General features: G+C 40.5%; 1 protein-coding gene across 3 annotated transcripts in view; it reads right to left on the bottom strand.

Moving 5' to 3' along the window:
* VCAN (versican) overlaps window positions 1-18076 on the bottom strand; it is a 128793-nt gene that overhangs the window by 32579 nt on the left and 78138 nt on the right. For 2 of the 3 annotated variants that reach the window (XM_081881162.1, XM_081881163.1), the window contains exons 8-11: window positions 10858-16179; window positions 8681-8794; window positions 6621-6734; window positions 2838-2885 (exon numbers count right to left, since the gene is read on the bottom strand). In XM_081881162.1, the coding sequence (XP_081737288.1) occupies window positions 2838-2885; window positions 6621-6734; window positions 8681-8794; window positions 10858-16179 (5598 nt within the window). The remainder of the gene's footprint in view (window positions 1-2837; window positions 2886-6620; window positions 6735-8680; window positions 8795-10857; window positions 16180-18076) is intronic. The other variant, XM_081881164.1, reaches the window with a different exon arrangement.

The following is an 18076-nucleotide window of genomic DNA, read 5'->3' on the forward strand; positions in this document are numbered from 1 at the left end:
TGGGGCGGTGCGTCCTATAGGGCGAAAAATACAGTAGTTAACATGTTCTGTATCATTTGAAAGATAATTTTCCAAAGTTTCAAGATCTGGCAACAATTTTTCAAAATGACATTTTACACATGAGTAAAACAACCAGAAGCATGACATGCAAGATTACTCAGAATTTCTCTCTTTTTTCTTTTTTTAAAAAAAATTGGTTAAATACCTCTCTAAGAAAATAGAGAATTGGTTGATGATCCATCATTGCAGAGATAGTTTTGCTTTTTATTTGGTGAAATGACAATAAATTTTATGTTGGGGGGGAATTCAGATGAGTTTAGGACAGTAAAACTTAGGTTGCTTGATCATGTTATGTTAGTCACAAAAACACATACTTTTATTCCCTCAACAAAAGAAAAGAAACATGTTTTGCCTTTTTCTCTTCTTTGAGGTTCTTAACATTAAGAAAATGTGGTAAGATATTAACTGAAATGTGCTTTACATGCAACATTTCTTGTGACCAACCTACCACCACAATTATGTATAAATGTTGTCATGTGTGTCATTTAAACCTCTTTCTAGGACTGTCATATTTTCTTCCCTGAGAATTTAATCATTATTAAGGGAGAAATCCTATGCAGAAGAAACTGCCATAAAGCAAGCTGGTGTAAATTAAGCCATAGCAAAGTTACACGAGATCCAAATTCTGGTGGAATCTACACATATATTAAAAACGCTATGAAAACGCTTTTTCAAAAAACATTTTGAAAAATACATAGAATTTGGCATAGCTCACTGTCACCATCTAGTGTCACATTTGCATATTGCACTTTACAACACATTTAAAATGTCCTATTTGCAGCTAAAGGTAAACGTAAAGGTACCCCTGCCCGTACGGGCCAGTCTTGCCAGACTCTAGGGTTGTGCGCTCATCTCACTCTATAGGCCGGGAGCCAGTGCTGTCCGCAGACACTTCCGGGTCACGTGGCCAGCGTGACAAGCTGCATCTGGCAAGCCAGCGCAGCACACGGAACGCCATTTACCTTCCCGCTGGTAAGCGGTCCCTATTTATCTACTTGCACCCGGAGGGGCTTTCGAACTGCTAGGTTGGCAGGCGCTGGGACCAAACGACGGGAGCACACCCCGCCGCGGGGATTCGAACCGCCGACCATGCGATCGGCAAGTCCTAGGCGCTGAGGTTTTACCCACAGCGCCACCCGCGTTCCTGAGACCTCTGTTCAACAGCATGGCTGCTGCTGCTGCTCTGCCTAAGCCTGGTAGAAGGAAAACAAGTCTTTAAAATAGTGTTATGCAGCAGGCTGCCAGGTCACATGGCTGAACTGAGCAAGCATGACATGCAGCCTAAGTCCCCCCCCCCCCGCTTGCGTTCCTGCTATTCCCCCCAGAATGCCCCTTTTCGGGGGCTTACATTGGCCTTGATTCAGCCAGGTGAGTCCCAGCTGAGCAAGTTGCACTTCTGTATCTTTCACGGAGCTAGGGACTTAATGTTGATCTGCTGCCCCCTAAATTGCCTATTCCAGCAGACCTTGCCAGGGCCTATTATATGTACCATCAGTGTAGACCATCTTACACAGTTTTACAAAAGGAGACAAGTGGTACAGTCAAGAAGCTTACAGTCTGAAAGATCAGTCAAGCAAGGGAAGGTAGATATAACTTCTTGCTTTTAGAAGAAAGGTAATATAATTATGTGCATAATATATATTTAGGAATCAGACACCCTTATTAGGTTAATTATAAGCAACTATGGTTTTTAGAAAAGTGCAGAAATATTTGGCTACTAGATTCCCCACTGCCACCCCCTTTCTTGAAGCAGGCAAAAGCTTCTACCAGGTTCCCCTCAGATGCATCAAGGAGGCAGATCTGTCTTAACTGGCTCTCCCTAGGTAGGTTCATTCAGAGCAGAGGTGGAGAACTGTTTTGGCACCACAGGCCAAAGTTGATGTCAAAATCCCTTCTGCTCCCATCGGAATGAGACTGGGCTTAAAAGGGAAGAAGGAAGAAGAAGCCTTTGGGAGTCCCCTTTAAGCAAGACTGTAGGCGGAGGGACTCCCAAAGGCTTTTGGAAGCATTTGCAAGTCTCCCTCCCATTAACATTGCAGTGAGATTGGGCTTGACAGGGAAGGGAGAAAGAGCCTTTGGGAGTCTCCATCTCCCTCTTTAAGATCGCAGGAAGATCAGGCTTAAAAGGGAGCGGTTGAGTTTGGGCACGTCTCCAGGTTGGAAACCGTAAGGCCCCTTGTTCTCACATCTAAAGGTATTTAAATGGGACTTGGGTTAGACAACCCTTCAAATAAAGGATGCCTTCAAACAGAGGACTGTCTGCTATAAAGGAAGGCACATGGCCACTCTAATCCCACTTTCCTGTCTACATGTTGTGCCCAGTTAAGCTGCCTGAAGACCCTGCTGCCAAGCAGGGTCCTGTGCAGACAAGCTCTAACTCCCCAAGATGGCTTCACTTCAGGGCATGAGACGAAATGGGTTTAGCAAACATATAAAGCAAAAGCTTGTAAATCTAATTTAGTCAAATGGCTTTCATAAGTGGCATTGCTTCCCCCAGTCCTTCTCAGCTGTGGGAACTGAGCTAGAAGCTATTTCCAAATAGAAATGCTTCTTTCCTTCCCAAACTACAATGACTTCCAGAACTGAGCCTGTGGGGAGGGACAAGAGCAATCACAAACATTTGGACAGGGAACTGACTCCTTTATAAAACGGAGCACTTTTGCTAACAAAGAAATCATTTATTTTCCTTAGGAAAAGGAGGAAGAAAAGAAAAGAGGAGGAAGGGGGAAGAGAAACCATCTCTGGCTATACTGCCCCAAGGAGGGTTGTCTACTCACAATTGCATCTGCGCAGTTTTGGCAGCAGGTTCACATGCACATCTGCATCTGGTAAACAGTGCAACGAAGGTTCAATTTTACTTAATGTTTTTATATATGTAAAGAAGACTTTATATAACACAGTAAGGCTGAGTTATACTGCCAGGAAGAAATGGCGCCAAAAGCAAAACCTGAGCTATAGGAGCAGAGTGCAAGAGAAGAAGAAGACAGAGATGAAGGCAAAGACAAAGGAAGACCATAGTTTAAAGCACGCCTTCTACTTTGTTCCAACGGTCTTGAAATAAATATGCTGATTGTGTTGCATTACTTCAAAATAGCCACCCAATTAAAAAAGTCAAAAGCCAGTGTTAGATGCAGCCAAACCCAAAAGCAACATACCCAATCTAGCCACACACCTCCATCTACCCACACATATACAACCTCAGCCACACATATCCCACATTTGCACTGTCATTTTAAACTCCCCTCACCATCATTTGCCCTTTTTCTCATCCCATCCCTATCTGTGGTAGTTGGGGGGGGGGATGAGAATGGAACCTTTATCTAAGAGCAATTGCAAGGGACATACCATATTTTTCCGTGTATAAGACTAGATTTTTTTCCTAAACAACAATGTCCAAAATTTTGGGGCATCTTATATATGGGGGCCATCTCCCCCCATTTTCTTAAATTGGAGTCCCCCAAAACATGGGGTGTCTTATAGACAGAAAAATAGGGTAATTTTCAGAAGGTGGCAGCATGGGGGGAGGAAGGGAAAAACATTTTTCCCCTGCTGTCACCCAACCATCTCTCTCTACGAAAACTCTCCCCCCATACAGTAATCAGGCTAAGAAGTAAGCTCCTGTTCATTTAATAGGATCTTTTTTACGAAACTGGGCTGCCACAGGGCTGAGAGAGGCACTGGCCCTCTGGTAGCTCAACCCCCCTCCTGTTTTACCATCTGATCTGGCAATGAACACACTGAATCCAGTGTTAGTTGCAAACTGACGGGGAACAGTATTCAGACAGCTTTTTCACAGATGAGGTCTACCTATGGGGAAAGGCCGCAGCTCAGTGATAGAACATCTGCTTTGCATGGTTCAATTTTCAACATTTATTAGAAAGGGAGGGACCCCAGCCTGAAACCTCAGAGGGCTACTACCAGTCATTATAGATAATACTAAGCTAGATGGACCAACAGCCTGACTCAATATAAGGCAGCTTCCACAATCTTGGGTTTCTCTGCCTATTAGAAGAAGTGAAGGAAGTGAAAGCAGTCAAATAGCAGTGAATCCTGATGTTTCCATATTTCAGTTCTTCCATCTCTTCCACTGTGACAACCAGGATTCACTGGCTAATGTCCCTTTCTTGGCCCTCATGTTCCCCCGCTAAGCTGATACTGACAGATAAAATATCAACACTGGCTGAATGCCAACTGACCTGCATACAATTACCTTACCTTCTTTGTACAACAAAAAGCTCACCTACATCTTCTCTAATATTAGTTCAAATGTTCACAAGCACTCAGAAATCCATTTGGCAAATGATTGTTTTTACAAACCAATGACTAGTTCTAGGAAACAACAGAATCATTCACTTGTGCCATTTCGTGGCTTAGGAATGCATGGTTCTGTACTTTTTGGCTTTGCTTTAGATCTAATGAAATCAGGTTCATTGACATGTAATCAAAACTGCTTTCCAGACAGCAGTCCACATTTTCCCCATTGTCTGGTAGAATGGGCAGGGGGTGGGGGCTGCCAATGAATGCCTTCCTGCGATCCCAAACCACTGCAGGACTTTCTGTGGAGGAAATTTAAATTCCAGAGTTGACTGAGCTGAGGTCTGTTTCAGACTGACAAACGAGGAAATGTTCACATTAAGCATTTCAAATACACTCTCCCTGGTTGGTCATAAAGCACAACTTAAAGCTACCATGAACTTCAGACTATTTCAGCGTTAAGGATTTGTTGCGGGAAGATATTTTCAGAAATATCCTTCTGCTGTAAAAACATGGGTCAAATTCTTGTATTAAAGAGTAGATTTCAGGAGTTTTTTCCAGCCTATGCCAGACTACTGCAAAACTGAAATATAATGAGTGCTGGACCTAGTCCTATGCCTGAGGCTTCAACATTAACAAAACAAAAGCAAAAAAAAGTCCCTTCAGGCTCATGGAATATTTTTAAAGCACTTGCAAATTCACAGTCTTTCACCCAGTAGGCTTAGGATGAAAGGCAAGCCTGAAACATGCCAATGTTTATGTAATTATGCCTGGAAGACACTCTTGCTCTAGCTGTGAGTGAATCCAGTCAGAGCAAGATGGGGGGGAAATGGTATTTTCCTACATGTGAGGGTGAACGTAAAGGGGTAAAACCCACAACTTTTAAAACTTTCAGCTCATTTTTCATCCTGGAAATTTCCCTATTACTTTTGGACAGGCCTGAACCCATGCTGGAAGATTCGTGTTTGTTCTGTAATACCACCTTTACAAATGAAGGGCAGGGAGGTAATGTTAAAAGAGTGCTGGAAAGCCCACAGCAACACTACGTAATTAACTTCTCCGTAGGGCCATTACGTTAGCCTGCTTGACCAGAAGACCCAGACACAAAAGGAAAGAAAAACATGGTGTCACCTTGAGAAAGGCTTATTGAGTTTGTTAAGGACTCTCTCAGGTCTGCAGTGTTGGGTGTGTTAGCATTCACATGTATTACCATCACTGTGCTTATCTTGTAAATGGCAGAAATGTCATATACCTTTTGCATTTCATGGCTTTTGGATTCCACTGTTTACTTTTCTCTCTCTTCACCAGGAAAATCTGTAACCCTCTGGATGTTTGGGGCTCCATCTACCATCAGCCCCAGCCTGCATGGCAAATGGTCATGGATGATGGCTAGCAACACCTGGAAGGCCACAGGCCTCCAATCCCTGGGTTGGTGAACCTAAGGTCCCCTGCATGGTGCTGAAGAACAACTGCATCATCTCTGCCCACTTGCCATACTGGCAGGGCATGAATCTTTGTTGGTTCATGGGAGTGAAGTGTTTCTCCACTGATATGATCTGAAGGACCTCATGTTTCCTGTCTTAATTCAAGCAGAACATTTCTAAAATCAATTCACATCACAATTCTATACATGCATTTAAAGGCCCATAGAATTCAGTATGTTTATTACCCAACAAAGTGGGTGCAGGATTGCAGGGATTATGGGAGTTGTAGTCAACAATATCTGGGCACCCACAGGAGTCTCCCCTTCCCCCCCAAAAAAACCTCTACACCTGTGTAAACACACACAGAGATGAAGAGACTTGCCAACTGAGGATAAGATTTATCTGATGAAAGAGGCTTTGGTCCACAAAGTTATGTAACAATAAATTCTTTTTTGTATTTGCTGTAGCAGACTAATGCGGTTACCTTTCTGGAATCTGGAATAGCATCGTCCAGGGGCAGATTAAAGAACACAGATTAAAGAACCATATCCCAAACTTAAAACTTCATTTTTTAAACATCACTCTTGAAGTCAAATGTTGGAAACATAAGATGACAAACTAAAATCAAGCCCAGAGGATTAATTTTCTACTTCAGTAAACGAGACTACAGCAATTCCCACCCCCGCCCCCCAGTTATGACTATTTTCAGCAGGAAGGAGAAAGAAAGCAAAGCAACACAAGCGAAAGAAAAGAAAGCAAAGACAAATAATTATCCATTAATTGCCCCACCCTCCCAATAGAGGCCTGATTTGTTAGCAAATTGCATATTTGATTCCATTGTAAGCACAGCGGAGTTAACTATAAATTTCAAACTGAACTCACCTTTTTCGCAAAGAGCCCCAACGTAGCTTGGAAGACAAAGGCAAGTAAACGTATTGATGCCATCAATGCAGGTGGCTCCATTTCTGCAAGGGCTGGATTGACATTCATCAATGTCTGCCCAAGAAAATGAAACAGATATTTAGAATGAGGTATTGTCCTCACTTGCAATATAAAAGAAAGTTTATATGTATTAATAATGTCAAATAAATAATGTACATAAATTGATTTCAGATATCACAATGCATAAGGACCTAACGATTTTCTTCAACATTTGCACACAGAGTTCAGCAGCATTTGCATCTCAGAATTTGCAGAACAATTCTAAACAAAATATACACACGCCTGAACATTTTAAACCATCCTGCATGACCGCTGGGTCTGTAACCTGCATCCTCGGTTTCTACCTCTCAGAACTTGTAGTAGTAATAGTAGTGGGTAGTGGTAGTAGTAGTAGTAATTTATTTATACCCCACTCATCTGGCTGGTTTTCCCCAGCCACTCTGGGCAGCTCCCAACAGAATATTAAAAACACAATAAAACATCAGTCATTTAAAAACTTCCTTAAAGAAGGCTGACTTCAGATATCTTCTAAACGTCAGATAGTTGTTTATTTCCTTGATATCTGATGGGTGGGCATTCCACAGGGTGGGTGCCACTACCGAGAAGGCCCTCTGCCTGGTTCCCTGTAGCCTCACTTCTCGCAGGGAGGGAACCGCCAGAGGGCCCTTGGAGCTGGATCTCAGTGTCCGTGCTGAACGATGGGGGTGGAGACGCTCCTTCAGGTATACTGGACTGAGGCAGTTTAGGGCTTTAAAGGTCAGCACCAACACTTTGAATTGTGCTCGGAAATGTACTGTTGAGGGAAAGAGTACTGCAGCTCATTCTCTCTCTCTCTCTCTCTCTCTCTCTCTCTTTAACCCTCAGAATACCTTTATGATGTGTCCAACCTATTCTAACTTGGGACCATGGAAGACTGAACTCCTATTAGGTTGCAATGGCTGCATTTCACATTATTGCGGTAGACACTGCCATCTGTTCCTACTGTCCTTGCCCTTTCATATCCTGGTGGTCATAAAAACGTAACTCCAAACAGTAGAGGTTGTGTCCAGTGAAGGTTGTCCTGTGTACCCCAATATATTATTGGGGTTGTTCCAACCCTCCAAAACAGATTGAGGGCACATGCAGCAAGAGGAGAGGGAGGGGAAGTTCCGTTGCACAAGCAGAATTCCTTGTACAATTGGGACAACTTCACTGGATACAAACATAGGAATCCCAGAGAAATTGGCTAATCCAAGAACAGTAGGCTAACTGTTTACAGAGTCCATCATCACAAAGAGTCTTGCCATTACCACAACTGTTTTTGTCTTCATGCAATGTGACTGGCCTAACCAATCAATCAATCAATCAATCAAATAAATAAATAAATAAATAAATAAATAAATAAAATTCATTAATTCATTCAGTGAATATGCTCATACTTCTGCCTGCAATAACCACTCAGTTTCTTTTTAACTTTTCTTCAGCACATGTAGCGGCCTTACCTCCAATGTGCTACTAATCTGATATCTAAACTGGAAGAACTTTCAACAGGTTATTAGCAGCATTCAAACATTTGAGGCAGTTATTCTTCCTCATCCGTTTATAAACACCAGATATTGCCATTCATAAATATTTCTACAGGTTTTGCATGTGTATAAATTGCAGTTGATCATCCTAGTAGATCTCACAGAGATTTGCTGCCTGGTGTTCAAGTTTGTATACAAACTACCACATAAGAAAGCATATGGAAGAAGGCACATTTTGCTAGTGTACTAGATACAAATTCCCATCTTCCCGTTGGCTTTTGTCCACTCAGCACAGTAGATTGGCACATGAAAATTTACTCCCATACACAAATTGCATTTGCGGATTGGACCGAAAATGGACGAAGTTGGTAAGCAAGCAAGAGTTTGTCTTGCTTGTTTACATCAGTCTGAGTCTTCTGGTACTGCAATACCATGCCCTGTTTTGCACACTGAATAATCAGATAATCAAATACCAACAAAGACTTTGCTTCTTACCTACTTCACACTGGTCACCACTGAAACCCGGCATACAAGTGCAGATGTAGAAAGTGTCACGTGGATAACAAGTTCCCCCATGCTGGCATGGATTACTCTTGCATGGCTCTTGGCCTGTAAAGTGAGTTCATGGAAAATTGCTATATTTTGCTAAAATTGCTTCTTGGGTGCTGACTCTCTTTCAGCAGAAAGACATTTCCTACTTTTCAGCTGGTTCTGTCAGATTTGCTATAGTTGCAGATTAGACAGAAACCAAAATCAATTCATCATAATATGCAGCAGTAATAGTAAATCAGCCATCATCCATGTTGGCAATGCAATCCTTACTCGCTGGTAAAAACAATTTACTTTCAGCAATATTTCATTTTATTCAAATGACATTTTGTATTATTTTTGGCAACTGCAATATTCTACTGAGGATTTAGTTGGCATGACATGACAATTAATTATAGCCGAAAACAGTTAAAACATATGTGCACAGTGAGTGAAATATGCATTTATCTGAACGGGGTTAGTTTATGTGGAATGATTGGGTACACAGAACATGCATTCTTATACCACACTTCTTGTTTGTCATTCTGGATATTGTTTGCTTTCCATCAAGCCATATTCTCATTTTGTTTCTTTATATGGTTATTGAAGGACTAACTGAATAAGAGGCCAAACCAATATGCATATTTAAACATTATTTCGCATAAGATTACAAATATATAAGGCTCTTATATTATGTAAAATAGTATGCAGTGAACCAATTTTGGTTCGGCATGTGATATTTGGACCAGTTCCTCATATGCATTATATCAAGATAGCATCAGGTATGTTTACTTATGCTACATAAAAGTGCTTAGTGGAACTACTACAGCCATTTTCAATCATATCTATAGCCTTGCCATGGGAAGACTTCGGGGAATGTTTAAGACTATAATCTTTTACACATGTAAGCTACCAATATACAGAACCTCCATGGCAAGTCACTCTCACACATAAAACATCTTTATGACATGAAAGCAGCATCAATCAACAGGGAATCATATTTATATTTGATAATAAACACATTAAGAAGGTGTAAATCTGTCCTGTCATAAAGGAACAGATCATGCCCCAGAGTGTCTCCTTTAATGATTTAATCACAAATACAAATTTAAAAAATCCTATGTCTTCAAATTTATCTGTCTAGCACTATTCGTAATGCTTCCTGTCATGGTTGACAATGGGAGATCTCCATTAATGTCAAGGACTCATCCTTACATTTTAAAAACAAAACAACCACAAACTTTAAAATGAACTAGAGACCAATAGTGTAATTTATCACAGCCATACCAAAAGTGCCACCAAGAGTACTAGGAAATCATCCATTTGTCCTGTTCCCTCAACAGTGGGAGCTTATCACATGTAAAGCAGTTGTTCCAAATGCAGAAACCCACACCAACAGCAAATCCTATACATGCCTATTCAGAAGTCTCATTGGGTGGGGCTTATGTCTCTGTAAGTGGGTATAGGATTTCAGCCTGAATCCCACCGTACCCCATGTACAAAAGAGTAAAATAAGAGAACTGATGCAGATTCAATGCGGCAGGGAGATAATTGCTATCCACCTCTTTAGTCAGGTGTGATTTTCTTTCATTCCAGGATTGGGATACAATTGTGAATCCAGTCAAAATTACTATTAGTAAGACTCATTATGTAGCCCCCTTTTGCACATAGGTATATCTGGCTGAAGACAAATATATCTGCATTATTATGACATATAACCTTAGAATATCTGTTAACATAAAAAAACTTGTTATTCTGTAAATATTCCAAAATTATTACCCCATGTAACCCAAAGTTTAATGGCTCTTTCACACAATATGTCTTTTCTTCATGCAGTCAGCCTTCACTGTTGCTGGACAATGAATGGGCACATGTTGCATGTGAATCTGCCAAGCCTAGATACAGCCAAAAGTAATTGATGAGGGAAAGGCACTTCTGCCAGCCATACCCACAAAAGATCCAGTTCGCCTATTACATTTGTAAATGTGTCTGTGTGCTCAAAAAAGGTTGAGATTGCAAAGATTGATGAAAAATGTATTGTGAGACCTAACAGTAGTATCTTCAGAGTTTACTATATTGTATCATCAGGCCAATATTTTCATGTGAGTGAAGAACATTTCAGTAGTGGAAAATTTAACTCTTACCTGGTATCTGAACTGCTGTGCCTTCGACTGAACCCCCACCTGTGCCAATCAGGAAATCTGATCCATTAGTTACATCCAGAAGCAAAAGTGGTGGTGTTACAAGTTCAATGCTGTTTATGCCCCCTGTGGTTCTTGCCTGCTTAATATATTCAGGAGTGTTTTCAGAGCCTGGGTTTTTTGTTGCAGCATTAGAGGAAACAGTTGTTGGCTTCTTCTGCCCATCCAATGCAGTCTGGGTTTCCACAGTTGTGTCTACTGATGGAGGGGATGAAATTGGCCAAACATCGGCTTCACCATCAGTCCCAAATACTCCACCTGTTTTACTTTCATGTGGAATGGGAGATGGTGTGGTGCGAATCCATGGTAAGTCTCCATCAGCACTATTTTCATCTAACTGATTTAGCTCCTTCTCATGAGAAGTTTCTTCTTCTGAACTAGATTCTAAAATATCAGTTCCTGGAACTATAAATGTTGGCTTAGCTTCTTTTGAAAGAGACTCTCCAGGAGCAATGGTTCCTTCGACAATAATCACTTCTGTTGAACTTCCTGGCTTTTCCTTCATTTCTGTTACAGAACTAAGCACAGATTCAGTGGTCTTGCTTTCTGATACCAGTTTGGGAGAAGATGCTAATGGGAACTCGGTGCTTCCTGAAGACTCTTTCAGGGCAGGTTTGTAAGTTGCTGTGATGTCAGCACTAGCTTCTCTAAAGGTTTGTACTGGTGACAAGTCATGCTTGTCATTGTCAACTGATGATGAAGCACTTGGCATTATGTCTTCAGGATACTCAGAAGCTCCATTGAGTAAATAGACAGTCACGGGCAACTTTGGAGTTTGAGTTGCAGAATGTATTTTTTCTGGATCTGTTTCTATGGATTCTGTGGCTTCAGTTTCCTTCATTCCTTTGTAGACCTCCTGGGTTGTTTCTTCAGACTTTGTTACACTTTGGGAAGCAAGTTGTACAGTAACTGTGCTTTCTTCAGATTTGTGTGTTGTCAAAGATTGCCATGGCTCAATGGGTAGGTATGGCGGCGTAGGAGCCACGAGTTTCTTTTCATCCATATCTACTTCTCCTTTTCCTGAAGAGTCTGCGGTAGAAGCAATTTCACTTTCATCAGCTATTGCTTGGTTGTCTGACAATGTTTGTAATTCAGAGTTGTCTTCTATTGTATTTTTGGAATCTGTATGTTTAGTTTCCAGCTCTAATTCTTTGTCCTTTTCATCAGTTTTGGAGCTGGTTGGCGATGACGGGGTAGTTCTAACAAGAAGTGGCATAGTTGGAAGCAATGCAGCTATTTTGGGCAGCTCTTGAGTAACACCAGTTTCTGTTGTGAAAGGTGTGGCAACTCCTGAGCCCACATCATCTGATGCTGGTGTCAGATCAGATATCATGGGCTTGCTGAATATGAACTTACTGGTTACAGAACTCCCTTGACCATCTCCAAAGCCATCTGATTTATCAACAGCTAAAGTAATTGTAGGTGTGGCAGTCTGAATTTCTGTTACAGAAGTATAAATGCTGTACATCGAGGGTCTCTCAGAGCCCACAGTTCTTTGTCCACCTATGTCTTCAATATTTGATTTCAAGTTATCAGCATCTATAATTGTTGTTTCATCAGATATTATTCCATGGCCTACATCAATGAAGCTGGAAATACCCCCCGAATAATTCCTTTTGTCACCAGGCAGTGGGATAAGTTCCTCAAAGTCTTTTATGCTGTTTGTGGAACTTTCATCTGCAAATGTCTCTGAAAAGTCACTATCCGAGGTTGGTAGCATTTGTTTTTCTTCTCCGTGGGTGGGTGATGATACTAATTCTATTTCAGATCCATTCACTGCTTCAGCAAGGTCCACAACTTTTGTATTATTTTTGCCAGGTGTATGAGATGAGGGTATTACTCTTTTTGGCAACTGGGTAGATGATTCAGGATATTTTTCCATGGTGTCCCACCAACCAGAACCTTCTCCAGATCCTTCGTGAGTTGCTATTCTCATCATTTCAGGTTCTGAGGTGGGTTTAGGTTCTTTAGCAATTCCAAGAGTAGGCCTTCCAGGAACAGATTCAGGAACAGGAGTTGTGTCTTCATACATCACCACGTGAGAAGCTTCCTCCGAAATTCCATCAGTAGCTACCAATGTTGATAATGTTGTATTTTCCTTCTCCTGATAGCTATTTTCTAGGTTTTGAGAATTTTCAAGAATGAGTTGCTTTATAGTAGGTACTTCTGTGCCAATGACCCTGGTATCTAAGGTAGATGCACTAGGGGTTATTTTGTCTCTTCCTGCAAGCAACTCTACTGCTATAGTATATGGATATTTATTAACACTGCTGAAATCCTTATATGTTTCAGTGGGATATGTATCAGATTCTTTTATTTTTTCCTCTGAAGTACTTGCTTCTGAACTTCTAGGATGAAGAATGTCAAGACTTAATGTGCTTGCATTGACATTTAATATAGCAGAACTTATAGGCACAGTGGTAGATGGAACAGTAAAGATTGCATCTCCTGAACCTTGTTCCGAAAAAAATGGAGCATTACTGGTTGCCTTTTTTACTGGCTTGTACCCTGTAGACATGGAGGAAGGCTTGTGGCTGTCCTCAGTTGGGTGAGCATTTTGTGCCAACTGTTCTTTATCTTCAGCTGCTGGTGAAGGGCTTACAGGTTCATCTGGAAATGTTTCAGACTCAATTGTGAGGATCTTATCATGTGAAGAGAGATTCTTTTGCACAAATTCAGTTCCAGGTGTGACATCAATTTTTATTTCTTCTATGTATGGGATAAATGTAGAAACAGTTGAAATTTCTGTCTGTCCAGTTAAAGGTTCTTTACTTTTAATGAAAGATTCTTGTGTTACCACTCCAAAGGTCTGTACCATTTCATCTGATGTTTCAGCAGCATGTTCTTCATCAGAATTCATTTCATCTTCTAAAGCAGGGTTTGTAGTAAAAGCTATTGTTTGCAATTCAGCTGGTGTTTCTCCTTCAGTGTTTGTAATTCCTGCATTCACTGAAGTGAATGTGGTGGTGTGATGACTATGTGTGTCTAACTTTGCAGGCGCATCAGTAAACAGCATATATCTAGATGTCACGCTGCTACCTTTGTTTTCATTTGTTGTTTTTATAGGAGGTTCTGTAAAAGAATCTATGTCTCCAGAACCTTGTTCAATCAATGGAAATTTAGTATTTATTATTCTTTCTGTAGGACCATGAGTCACAAGTACTACACTACTTCTGTTATCTCCTGATTCCTCTCCAGAGCCCACATCCACCAGGTCAATTATCTCAGCAGAAATGGTTGGAGAAAAGTGTCCAGTGCTTTCTGGTTTGGCAGATTCCATTGTTTCTTTTATTAAAAACTCAGAACCTCTTTCTTGCAGAATAATGTTATCTTTCAATGGTGTAGGAGTGCTGACAGAAAGGATTGTAGTGCTTCCACTTCCAGTTGACTCTACAGATGATGCCACACCAGATGTCTCAAACAAGTCGATTTTCTTTTCAATCGCTGTAGAAGATGTTATCATCTTTTCATTTGATTCCAGAATAGACTTTTCACTAAATGGCAATTGTGTGACTGCATCCAATTCATGTTTTACTGGTCCTTGGTTATCAGTTATATCCTTTGATACTTGCACTTCAGTTTTAGTTTCCATGGCCTTTCTGTCTGATTCAGTACTTAACCCTTGCATTGTGGGATCAATAAGAATTGCATATTCCAAAGGTGATGAATCTGTGTTAAGAGTGTCTAGCTCCTTCACTTGTGTGTCTGTGCTTCCAGGTTGAGATCTCAATAGTAATGAACTCAATGTAGTAGCTATAGTGATAACATCTATTTTTTCAGTACCTGGATCAATAAATGGGGAGTCAGTACTTACCACTTTGCTGGTGGGACCCCCCAAAAGAATGTCCATGCCAGGTTTCCTCCAAACATCTGTGGATCCATCCCCAGATTCTTCATCTACAGGAATTATCTTCTCTGTGGCCTCTTTAGTTTTGAGAGGTGAGGCATCTGTCACTGATACTGATTTAGTGAGAGTTATGGATTCTTGGCTCACAGATCTGATGCTATCGTTACTGAACAGCAACTTTTCTGCTTTAACAGTAGTTGAATACTCCTTGGTTGAGGAAATGGTGCTCTTAATCTTGTCCTTATCATCCCTCACTTCTTCGGCATTTTTGGTAGAGTTCAAAATTAATTTAGGAATAGTTTGGGTAGTAAGAGCTTCTACAGAACTTTGTTCAAGTGTAGAATTCATGTCTTTATACAAAGATGCAGGAGGCTGTGAAGCACTAGGGCTGCTTTTTGTAGGGCTGTGTCTGCCAAGATCTGAGGAAATATCCTGAACAGGATTTTTTTCTGTTCCTGTCATTTTTATTACCGCGGTCGTAGGTTTAGCATTCTCTTGTTGAACATCTCCAGAGCCTTCTGGTATATTCAACAAACTAGGACTTCTGGTTGTTTCTATTGAACTTTCAGCAGTAAGAAGTGCATCTGGTCTAACTGTTGATTTATATTCATCTTGTAGAACATTTTCAAGTGCTGTGCTGTCTTCTATGATTATGGAAGCAAACGTTGGAGCAAATGTTGTAGTAGAAAACCTTTCAGAAGCTTCTTTTGGAGGTGTTTTTACTGATTGTGAAAAGCTGTAACTGTTTGACTCAGGCATGGTAGTAGAAGCTCCTGAATATTTTGTATTAATTACAGAGAAAATGCCAGGATGTTTGCTTAAGATTTGATGAAAATCTGTTCCAGGTTGTGTTAATTTCTCTGTAGTGTCTGATAAAGGCTGGCCATGTAGAGATGTTATTTCAAGGATTTTATCTGTAGTAGAAACTTCAGAATCGCCACTAAAGGCCAGTTCCGTCATGATAGATTCTGCCGTTAGCTTCTGCGTAGTGGCTTCTCCTATAATTTCAGCAGATTCATTTGGCTGCATTGTGGCAGAGATCTCATTTTCAGACACTATGTTAGTATCATTGATGTGTGAAAAGGTTACATTTTTGGAATGTGGTAAACTTTCAATCTGGTCACTCCTTGCTTCTTCCGCATTTCTATCTTTAGGTGCTGTAGTCACCTGTTGCTTTCCATTGATAAACTGCAAAGCCGGTGGAGTTGTGACATCAGTAGTATTCTCGCAGTCTTCTTCGTCATCATCTTCTCCAAGATTGTATATTTCTGGGTAGAATAAAGGGTCCAAAATTAAAAGTTCTGCAGATTCCTCATCTGGCGTTGCTGTGCAGGGTTCATCTTGTGTTGAATCAGTATCTGTAGGGGGCTCGTCTATTTCATGATAACCAAATAAATCCCAAACTTCATGCACTGGATCTGCAAAGAAAGAGAGCTTTTAATAATATTTTTAGCAACTGGCTTGACATGGGCATCAACTGTCACAGTAAAACCAAATGCACTGAAAGGAAAAATAGATTGAATGCTCCCATGTGCTTCCATTAGTATCCAGCTATTTAAACACTTCTAATATTTCACTACCATGTTGTTGTTTTTGTTGTACTGAGCCGTCCCTCCCCAAGTTTTGTGATACCATGAAATGAAACGAAATAAATATTTCAAAGTGCTTATTTAAACAGAGATACTATACTCTACAACGAAAGAGGAAATTATCAACCATTAGGTGAATAAAGTATCGATGATATCACACACATAACTACATGCCACTGCAGTATGTTCTATCATAAACTAATCTTCCTTAGAAAGTTAGAAAAGAAAATTTAGAGTTTAAATATAGACAGCTTAGTAAAAATTAACAAATCAAGTAGGTCTTCAAATAGTTCAGCAGCAGTGTTTGAAGGGCATGGCCTTCTAGTGGCAGTACAGCATTCACTGGGAGAAGGATATAGCAAGGTGATAGAAAGATTTGAAATGCTCTATCAGAAGCTATGGAGGGAAAGGAGATTGACAGTATCTGGGACATCTTGGAGACTATGCAGAGGTCTAGGGTGACTCTGTGAGCGATGATAGGATCTAGATATGTTTGGTCGGGATATGAAGCCAGTGGGGTAGGTATGACTGCATTGAGAGCAAGATGGGAAAAAGGACTTGATATCTGGAGGTTCCTTTAATGAACTCACCAAGGTCACGGCTAACTGCCCTTGCTTTGCACACAACCTGCTTTATGGGCTAATGAAACTGAAGTAAAAGTATTACAAGCTATTTTAACGTCAGGATTATTTTAGGGCACACCATTTTTTAATTACCGAGATGAAAGATGGAGACCTTTTCTCTAGTTTTGTCTCTCCAGCATTTTTTAATAAAATGAAAGTCTGGAGAGCTTTTATTGTAACTGAGAGGCCTGTAATACAAGGGAAGAAGCCCAAACCCTTCATACTGACTATAATTTTCACTCTGCCCTGAGATCTATTCAGGCATATCCAAATACAGCTAAAGTTCCCAGAACTGCTTTACCCCATGATAGTAGTTTCTTGGAAAAGTAGAAGACTGTGGAGTTGTCTTCATATACTGCAGTAAACCAATCAATCCCCCGAGGCTACTGAAAGCAATGGCAGCAAAACAAACTACCATGATGAGAAAAACTCAGGAATAATTTTTTCCCCTTACCTAAACAATACCATCTTCAGTAATTCTGAAACTTTTTGTTTGTTTGTTAAACTCTCTGCTGCTGTAGTTCAAAACATTTAACCAATCAATCCAAAATTATAAACTGAAAAACTGGCCCCTCTACTGTGGGGTGGGGCAGTAATAAGACTAAAAAATTCCTGGCCATTGGCTTACTTTTCTCACCTGGGAGACACATAGATTACTGGTTTAGTATAATTCATTTATAGTAGGTAATAACCCTGATGAAAAGCATCTGTTTTAGGCACCCAGAGAAGACATAAACATATATACATATGTAGCCAACAACAGCCTACATCAAGTCTGCATTGAACTCCTTAAGCTTTAAAACATATAATACACACAAAAGAAGCAATTTATAGAGATGCAATGCTCCAACATGACTCTGCTACAGATTTAGCATATTTAGATAATTTTAAAACCAGGTTCTCTTCTAAAACATTGAACAGTTGTTCACAACCTAACAGTTCCCCTGGGTGGGTGGAATGGTATTGTATAGCATGGAGTTCTATAATATTAAATTAAATACCTTCTTCATGCTAAAGTTTTTGTAATTTGGCTGTGATCATCAGCTTTTCAGTCCTCATAGGTATTTGCCTTAAGAACAGAGCTTGAATCTGTACCTTTTCTT

The sequence above is a fragment of the Podarcis erhardii genome, assembly GCF_964252035.2.
Source record: "Podarcis erhardii genome assembly, chromosome: 11".
In the NCBI taxonomy this organism is placed as follows: Eukaryota; Metazoa; Chordata; class Lepidosauria; order Squamata; family Lacertidae; genus Podarcis; species Podarcis erhardii.